General features: G+C 35.1%; 1 protein-coding gene across 1 annotated transcript in view; it reads left to right on the top strand.

The window, feature by feature from the left end:
* Positions 1 to 6,607: 6,607 nt before the first annotated feature.
* LOC139116065 (proton-coupled zinc antiporter SLC30A2-like) overlaps positions 6,608 to 10,536 on the top strand; it is an 89,272-nt gene continuing 85,343 nt past the window's right edge. The window contains exon 1 of the mRNA XM_070678572.1: positions 6,608 to 6,855. Within this exon, the coding sequence (XP_070534673.1) occupies positions 6,728 to 6,855 (128 nt within the window). The 5' untranslated portion in view covers positions 6,608 to 6,727. The remainder of the gene's footprint in view (positions 6,856 to 10,536) is intronic.

Here is a 10,536-nt window from a genome sequence, read left to right as displayed (position 1 = left end):
TTTTGATATAACAACTACCATTCAAATAATGAGTTTACCTTTGTTTGAAGAGAGCCATCGCGAATGATAATTTCTACACCATACGTAATACTACGTTACACTAAATCAAGGAAAAAACCTTATACTTAAAATTATTAAAGGGCCAGTATTTCTAACTTTGATGATTTGTCACAATTTTTATTTTGTGTGTCAATTGCAAATTCTTGTTCTACTCCCCAATACGTGGTTTGCTCTGGTATATTTCAATTTATTTTTGTGCATGTTTATAGGGATAACCCGCGAGCACTCCGTCATACAGGTCAAAGGTTATCTAAAATTGACAACCAGAATGTTGGTTGGTTTGTCTTTTGTAAGCATCTTCATAACAGTTGTCAACCCTGATAGTAACAGGGAATCGCCTGTAAGAACGAGTTTCATAAACAATCCTTAGTTCATGAATCGATTAAAACACACCTGTAATTTGAGTTTGATCTCCTGGGTCTTCGACAAGTCCCCCCGCACTAAACTTTGTTTACTTTGACTGATGCACATGTAATTCACCTTGTCATTCAGTGTTTTCGTTGTCATTATACTCCAGGTATCAGCATTGCTATGCTAATTCAAATCTTTAAGTAAAGTTACACTAAAATCTAGTAAAAACGCTTATACTTAAAATTGCTAAAGGGCCAGTATTTCTAACTTTGATGATTTGTCATGATTTTTAATTTGGTTGTCAATTGCAAGTTCTTGTTCTACTCCCAAAAGCATGTTGAAACATCTACTACAACGTTCATACGTGTAAAATGCACTGTCATTGTTGAATTCTAATCAAAACCGAAATTCACCAGGCCAATCAACACATGAATAGGCTAAGTTGACAAGCTGAATACCGTGTATCTCAACATGCTTTGAGGAGTAGAACAGGAAACATTAGTTGACATACAAAAAATAGGGAAAAAATTATCAAAATTACAGTCACTGGCGCACTAATTTTTCATATTCCACCATGGCTTTCATGTAACAGTATCTATACATCAGACACACAAGCATTAGTCTTTAAGTTCACTGACTGTAAGGGTGCCTCTATCAACGTACGCGTCAAAACATAGAACATATCATTCGGTGTATTTCATGCACACTGTCAAGGTTTGTCAGAGGAACTTGAGAAGTGTGGGTGCCAATATTACAAAAGTGATGCTAGGATAGTAACACTTTACTAATTGGAACTTCATGAAGTAAAAATTGTATTCCATGTTCTAACGTTTCATCTTGACATCGTTTGAGCATTCGTAGCCAATCTCTTAGCGTGTATATACAAGAACACCTATTAGAAGCTTTTTACAATAAATAATGAAAGGAATTTCTATGTTTAGGTTTAATTGATCGAATGAAAAGACTATGAAAATCTCGGCTTGCTTGACATCGGCTCGTCGATATAAAGATTTTCGCAACTTATATTTGCTGAATAAAATTTCGTTACAGTTCGGTTAAAAAGAAAAACCACTTATCTGAAATAACGTTTTAAGTGTATATTCGCTCTACTCGGCACTGTAGATGTTCCCTTTATTTAGTCAAAGTTTGACCATGCTTGCTGGGCAAAACTTACACGTGCAAAACCTAAAACTAGAGCTGGTTTTGCTAGTGTATTGTCTAATCAAAAAGTAAACAGTAATGCTACAATCTAGAGTTATCATTTGAATTTATTATTTTCTCAGTTTAATATCAGTTTCAATCCAATTTGTTTTACGGTCTCCAGCATATGCAAGCGGAGTTTACATAAAGTAAGTTGTGACAAAAACATGGATGTTTTCGAGAATATATATTCATAAACAGGAAAAAGAATAAAGACATATTTCAAAACACATATTAATATATCCATCGGATCCATACAATAAGATTTCAGGTTTGCCAACTTCGTGATATCGTTCGATGCTTTGAAAACGTCTAACATGAAAATAAAAAATACTTGATGTGCCACTAAGTTCACAAAATTATAGAAATTTGACTCAACGTAAAGTCATCAGCTCAGTATTGTTTCCTTCTTTAGCGATACTGGATACTCTAAAACACAGCAGTATTCGTCTTCTATTGCCTTCTTTGTGCATAACTTACAAAGCCTTGCATGCTGTTCCATCAACACTGTACCGTCTTCTATGTCCGATATAAATTGTCGATTCTATTGTAGTTTCACAGAAAACGCTTCAATTATTTCATTGCTCGATCAATCATCCTTCATTCGTTTTTTAGCTCGTTGTCTTTCTTTTCTCTTACTTTATTTCCATATATCTTTCCCATCTCTCTTCCATTTTTTTCTCTCAAAGTTTTATTTGTGTTTCTTCTGACGAGTACGTTCGATCCTTGAGTGCATTGACATCAAATCTATATCTATCTGGCGCTGATAAACGAATGAACACAACCTTTGCTATTTAAACGATATCGCCTCTACGGCTTTTAACCGGAGACTGCAACTTTATCACACCTCTGCTGGCATTTAATGTTGTTGAAAGGTTCGCGTGAGTCCCGGCACAATAAATCGCATTATTTATTTGGGAGCCGATGATTGAAAAAGTTGGCTGTCGATGCAAAGTGTGCTGGGATATATATGTACTATATTGATGTCACCATTTGTCATCGACATTCTTATGCTCTTTGTCAAGTCCTGGTGTATAAGCGAATGAAAAGTTAATGTCAAAGGGAAATTGAAAATTTGACACATGAATGGTACTTTAGAAATAGACGGTTCACGGTGAATTCTTCGTTTTCAACAGGGAATAGTCTAAAAGCTGGAAAGTAAGCATTATGTACAGACTGGGTCCTTTATAAACGTAATGAAGCTGCCGTTTCGTCGCTTTATTGATAAGCTTTTTCGCAGATTCGTCATCAAGTGTTGGCAGTATGAAGAATTACCCATGCTTCCCATAGGTCTATCACAGCATACTACTGGTATCTTTCAGACAGGTGACTGTAGATTGCCTGGTAAATCAGCTCTCGCATCCAAACGTGTAGATGAATGAACCAGTCCCGTAAACTGTCACAATTTGACCCCATAGTCCTGTAAACAGGTTTAACCATCAATTTAACCCCATAGTCCTGTATACAGATCTAACCATCAATTTAACCCCATCGTCCTGTATACAGGTCTAACCATCAAGTTAACCCCAAGGTCTTTTATAGAGGTCAGGCCACCCTATTGTAACGATAGAGATTTAGGGGTCTACCAAAAAAGGATCGCAATGAAGAGAGAATAAACAATCTTGAGATTACTGGCTTTCAGCAGTTGTTGAGATTAAAGTATTGTTCATGATATCTGTCACTTAATGTTGTGTTCAAGAATAAATACGGACAGCAAACATTGTGAAGGCAAAATTACTTGGCATGTAATAGTCTACAGAATTACCGAGTAGTTACTGTTCCAATTATCTGCTGAGATTCCAGGTTATTAACTCTTAGTATGTGACTCTGTTGACACTAACGATCAAATTTACTCCCTCACGTAGTGTTTTGTTGCTGGGAGGGCGCGAGTGAGTCGTTATCTTAATGTTGCTTTGAAAATTCCCACTCTCGCGTGATCATGTGACTAGCATTTTTGAAATCAGCTAATAATCCGCTGATAATTGACTTTAAACTCTGATATTATAATTTTTTCCTCCTGAAAAGAGTATATTTTAACCAATATACTGCATTCTAAGATACGCAAGGGACCAGAAAGATAATCAACGACTTGACATTTTGTTTGTTTTATCAACCCGTCCTGAAAATACCCTATCCCCCTGTCCAATTATTTTAATGAAAATCCAAATTTAGCCTATATTCCCTCAGTACAAATACTATCACAAATTATTTTTCACGACCACCTGATATACAAAAAGTCAATACTGACCAATTAGTGACTCAAATATTTGCGATATTTTAGTCACTATTGTCCCATGATTTTAATTATCTCAAAGTTATTAATTTATATGTAAATGCAAAGTAAATTAAAAAGCGATGTCATCATGTAAATGTAATATTAATGAGATGTTATCGTAAAGTAAAAATGTTTAATATTGCATATTTGTAATATTGTGCGATGGACAAATTATCTATAACTTGATATTAGAAATAATAGTTCACGATGTTCTCTGTTTTAAAATGGCTGAATCATGAAATATACAGGTTGATGAATGTATTTGTATTTTGGAAACAGTGAAAACTCTTTTGTTGTACTATGGTGTTCTTTGATAAAAGAGTTGCGAAGGTTTCTTTTTCTGACTTTTTAAGACTACACACACTTAGACCTTCATTGAAATGGAGATTAAGCATCGTTGTGCAGCTATCAAATAAGATAAAATTTCTATATTAAAAACGAAATTTCTAGATATATAAATCAATTAGTATCCTCTAACAAGTGAATTCTGTGAGTGATGGGAACTTCCCATCAAGGTAGTATGCGCCTCTACAAAGTAAAAAGACATAAAAACTTTTGCCCAAACTTTCCTCAATGTCACTTTTTAATCATTATTCTCTCACGAATCAAGGATAAAACTCAGGGTCACGAAGTTTGCAATGGAGAAATAAATTACCCACCGTATACCGATACTTGACATTTAAAATGGCGGCCACCCCCGTGTTAACTCTATGGAGAAAAATATATTTTCGAAAAACTAAGACGGTGAAGATTTTTCTTACTCCAAGAGCTTTAAAATGAGCCCCTGCAAGCGGTAGACCATAAACGTATGAAACATTTGAGAGTCCGAATATTTGTCCCCAAAAGGCGCAGTCTTCCTTAATAGTTTCCGGAATGAATCTATAATGACTTCAATATGAAAACAATGACTGCATTTGCACCGGAGAGCTCCTCTATAGTCCTTTATAGAATAACGTTATGGACATAGTACTTCGTGCGAAAATGGAAGAGGGTGACTTCATTGAAGTAACTTTTAACAATAATTCAAACAAATATATGAGATAAAAAGGGTATTTCGAATTTCGAAATTTCTTTAGGTTTTACTGGCAGCGTTATTTTTGGACGATTGCGAAGGTGTAGTAAAACGCTATAATAACTATAAATTTAAAGTTAATGTCTCTAATCGCGGATATTCATACTCTAAAGCGCCTAAACTTTCGATGTAAAATTCATGTTTAGAAATTTGATATCTGCATAGATTATACAGCTGTTGCCGATTTACACAAGAATGCATCACCCGTGCCTACTTGATATCAGAATTATGGCAAGTCTGTTACATGGGCAAACAATATCGTCAAATCCCAAATGCCAAGGTCAAATGTGCTGTGACGCAATAAGTCAGAGGAAATACTATCATATCACACAGATCATTACCATGTGGCTTTTATAAAAGAGCTTGTAATAATTCATAGAACTGAATTTGAAATTCAATATACTGAAAATAACGTTGTGGTACAGGAGTTACTATTTTTTGTGAAAATATTGAGATAAAAAATAATTGAAAAGCTACTTGCCGATGCTTTACTTGTGATTGAATCACTGTATTCGCCAACATCAGTGTTGCTATTATTCTCTGACATAAAGATGAATATCTGACATTAAAACTACTTGTGTGACCAGATACGTTTTCAAAAAATATTTTTTTTTAATATGTCGATAACTCTCCCATCAAAGGATAGAACAACTCATAAATTTTAAACTAATTTTTAAACAATTCTCTTGATATCGTCTTATAGGTGTCTTTAAAATATATATATATATATATATATATATATATATATAGATATATATACATAATAACATATATGTATATATATATATAATATATAATATATATATATATAATATATATAATATATATATAATTTGAAATTAGTTGTCAGGCAGCACACAAACTGTATGACACTATATCCTTCACTTCAAACTAAATGGTTTCATTACGGCTTTTCGTTTGTTTCATCGTACTTCATCAGGATATATAATAAAATAAACGAATGAATCAGAAAAAGCACTGAATATAATGGACTGAATATTATAATTTATATATCTGATCAAATATTTGGTGTTCAACTTATTTCCAAGCCATTTATTTCGATATCAAGTTCTTTAAATTCTCATACAGCACGATCATAAACCAATTCCCATTTGTATCGTCTTATATCTGTCTTTAATAAATTTATAAATTTCATGACACCAGTCAAGCATTTTTGGCATAATGGTAGACTCAGGTTATAAACTGGTTGTTCTATCGTTAAGTACAATACCAATATTACTATTATTAGTAAGTTGTAGCAACCGAAGCCTCGGTTTAGATTTTTGTTCAGTGAGTTCGCGTTGAATACAACAGACGTGTGCCTCCCACTGTTTGCTGGAGTGATGACGTGTAAAGCCACTTAATCACCTTTCATTTATCGTGTTTGTTTCATTTGTGTTCCGGTTATAGAGTAATTTCATTTGAATTCAATTTACAACGAAAATGGATAAAGATGAATTTCAAACGACAAATCCACTCATAGTAATGACAACCACCCTTATTTGAAGATTAGTTTGTAATCACGTGACCTCGTCGTATAGGAGTGACAACCCCGAATATCGCTGACGCTCGTTTTCCTCTTAAGTGTTGTTTTATCAATTATATAGGACAGTGGACCCCTTGAGATACTATACAACTTAATTATTTAGATTGACTCCACTCCATTGAGTCGAGTACGATCATTCCATCACGCCAACTACACTCGCCAGCTCAAGGCTCGTGTTGCTGCCTCAGTTTGCCGGACAGACAGCGGCGAAACTAGGAGGAAGATGTTGCCGGGACAGGATGGCCGGATCTACGGTACTAACAACCCCCTTCAAGATCCCACCAGCGTTGAGAGCAACCAGGGAAAACAGGAATTCTCCCTGAAAATGTTCTTCAGGGATAAATACAACAGGTAATACAGATACATTTATCCTCGTATAATGAAATGGAACGACACTGGGGAAAGCTTCCGTTCTCAGCTTAAACACGTTAGTTGGGACGAGAAAATATAAGTTATAATGTAACTCCCGTTTTGCCTTAGCGGCCAAAGTCAAGAGTTACCATTGCTTTCTCAAATATCGACTCTGAAAGAGGACAGTGACGTATGAAGTCGGGTCAGACTTAATCTATGAAGCATATCTATACAAAGCGTGCTGACTGTAAATGAGTCTTTCTAATTAATCAACCTATAGTGACAGGGTTTTGTATTCATATAATTTTTTTTAACTTGGTTCGCAAGGACGAAGATAGTGTATTAGCTAGTACTTCCCTGTCCGTCAGAGTGTTTTGGGTTACTTTGTTACCGGAGCATGTATCTAATAGTCGAAATACGGTAAATTACAACACTCCTCAAAAATAACGATAAATTTCAATGATCATAAGCGCTTTCAAAAATAAACACCTTCCATTATATTTATTTTACATTAATGTCGTAAATGCAGAAGGATAATTAATGTATTACAACTCCAACAAAATATTGTAGCTTATTGTAGCTCCTCAGCTAAATAAACGTTCGAAGCGATCCGTATTTAGGCATTTGCAGAAATGCAAAGTTGCTGGCGTTTATTATTTGCCCGCATCGTGTGATTATGTATGCCCTTCAATGTAGGAAATAAAATAGTTCACATTCGCAATGGAAATATTATTAAAATGGCACCTATATGAGTTTTGCATTCAAAGAGTTAACGATTAAATATTATTAGACTAAGGTAGTTCACTAAATCTATACATAATAATCTTCTAAGTCACTGGAACAGAAGTTACATGTGGACACTTTTTTGTAACGGGGCGGGTAAGGTATTAATTTTTCGTCGTTGATAAAGGGAACATTGAAATTAAAAATAACAACAGCCGACCGATATAAGGTAACCTTCAACACTAATTCTGCAAAACATCACAACACGAAGTATCATGATTGTGATAAATCGTGTTATTTTATTCTATGATATTTCACTTCTGACACAACATTTATGAAAAAAGACTCGAAAACAAGGTCCATTTTTAATGGTTTCAGCGTCCAAATTTTTCGTAATTTCGTATGAAATGCTGTCTGATCCGCAGTACAGTGCGTATACCATATTAGCAGGAGAGCATTTACAGGTAACTAATGTCCAGATAACAGAGGTTTCTGCTCTGTAAAGTGTCACTCTGTAACATGTGAAATCTCAAGGGATTGCCTGAGAGTGACGAATATAGAGAGGTGACCTCACTCAAAGGCGGCCACCAAGACAGGTTGTACGTCATTGAAACTTTGGTTCTCAACTCGCTTACGTTTTAATAATATGAGAGTCTTGGAACCCATTTATATTATGTGATACATTGTCCCGTCTTCTGGTTTTCTAGAAGTATTATAAAATGACTGTTATTCCCCATATGTAGTACGGTCACATGACCGACGGCGATGACGACAAACGTAAGTCACAAAGATTGGGAAATGTACACCAAAAATAACAACGTTAAATTAGCAACATACGCACACAAACACAGGATCATATTTCTGTTTCTTTTTCCTGTTTTTACTTCTGAGTGACCTGTTGTCTCTCATGTACGGCGACCCGTTTTGCGATGAGACTGAATCACCTCATCAAAAGACTATTTCAATCGCGAATGTTATCGATCGGATCATAAAATACCGTCCATGAATGGATGCCTGCCCGTCTATCCCCTTCACGTATTTTTGACTACACAAATTAATCTGTCAAGTTTTTACACATGACGAGCATACCGGAAATCATGGGACGATAATTGGAGGCCGTATACTTCGTCACCACCTAACAACCTCACTACTCGATAAATATACTGTCATTTCGTGAATCTTGAATCAAAATTCATTCGTGTCGACAGTTTTCTGTTGCTTTTCTAAGACCAGCTGGTATACTTTCGAGGCTAAAATCTCCATGAAAGAGTTTGGCCACGTCCAAGACCCTGTGTCACATCATCGTCTCGCATTAAAGTAGATGAATATCAAAGAATCAAGTAACACTGACATATTACAAATATAAAATCAAGATAACATCACTACATTAAAGAGTAAAATAATCCATTATTGAAAGGCCCACGCATACTTGAACTCGAAGAAAAATGAAATGAAATGTTAAAGATATAGATCTAAACAAATTTACTCCGACTCTAAAAAACACCTACAGTGTGTAATTTTCTGATATAAATTTATTCATAGAAGAATCTGATCTGATAGTTCAAAAAAGTCAGTTCTGCCTCACAGAATCTGTACAAACAGAAGTCAACAGCAACACCTTCAGAGTCTAAAATACTTTTTAAAAACTTTAACTTCATTTCGTTATAACATTTATTACTGATAGCGATAACCATTGCAATCTACAGTAAAACGTAACAGGATTTAAACATACCAGTATCCTAGATGAGACGTATTGCGCGTCTCAGGACATATTTCAAAATCTAAAACTTGTCAAGATCACGCCCACTTTGTTCAATGTTTTAATCCTGGATGGATCAGAAATTTCAGCAACCAGTGAGTGGAATGATAGTCGTGCAATGAAAGGATAAAGGACGTGCCAGGAAAAAGGAAATCTTTCTGTATGTATCGGTATAAATGACTTGAAAAATACAAACAGACAAATCTCGGTGGGATTCTGAGATGCTAGCAATAATCCACCTTGCAACTCTCCAGAGACCGTATAAGCATGATGTAAGCTGTGTTCATTAGTTATTTATCCATGATTGCGGATTGAGGTCTCTCTTGTCCATGATATAACAGTTTCACTCCAGGCATTTACATTTCTCCACAGAAATCTTTTGAGAATACAGAGGGAAAATGATCACCGAAAGAAGTATAGTGTACAAACCTTTTAAAATTGGTAAACACACGAAATGATATTTCAAACCAGGATAGTTGGAGGCGATTTGTAGTCATTACGTCGACGAATAAAATGTTGTAATTGTCCATGATAACAACAACAATGATAACAACAACAATATATTAGTAATAATAATAATAATAATGTTTTAAATAACAGTCAATACATATAAAGAGAAGAACACATAGTATAATGATTGAAGGAAATCATTTTACATCAATAACTCAACACAAAATGATTGAAGGAAATCATTTTACATCAATAAATCAACACAAAAAGCTGACACCAGCAGGTTATCAGAAATATAATCTACTCAGGAAGTTCACCTTTTTGTCCAGGAATTTACTTCAAAAGCTAAGATTAATCAATCAACAGTTATTTATTGAAAGAGTTTATTTCACTTTAACGTTCTTCGAGTCGGAATCGGTGTTGTTTGAAATAAAGGAACGACTGTCGTCTGGTCTATATACTTTCACAATATTCGCATAGATTTGTCGGCGAATAGTTTCCTGTTAATAATCGCAAGTAATGACTAACAGATAGACTTCTTCTTTTTTGCCCAGGCGCGGTTTTCACTGCCTCCTTTTTTAGTTGTGATATGTTTGTTTGTTGGTTGGTTGGTTGGTTGGTTGGTTGGTTTGCTTCTTCTTTTGGCCGGAGAATCTATCAGAAACACATCGGTCGTGGTTGCCTGGCGTCACGGTTGCCTGGTGACCACCTGGCATTGTTAGCTTTCATTCTGCGGCATTCTCCTTGCG

Source organism: Ptychodera flava, chromosome 17, assembly GCF_041260155.1.
Source record: "Ptychodera flava strain L36383 chromosome 17, AS_Pfla_20210202, whole genome shotgun sequence".
Lineage (NCBI taxonomy): Eukaryota > Metazoa > Hemichordata > Enteropneusta > Ptychoderidae > Ptychodera > Ptychodera flava.
Note: the sequence above shows the minus strand (reverse complement) of the source record. Positions and strands in the feature narration are given on the sequence as shown.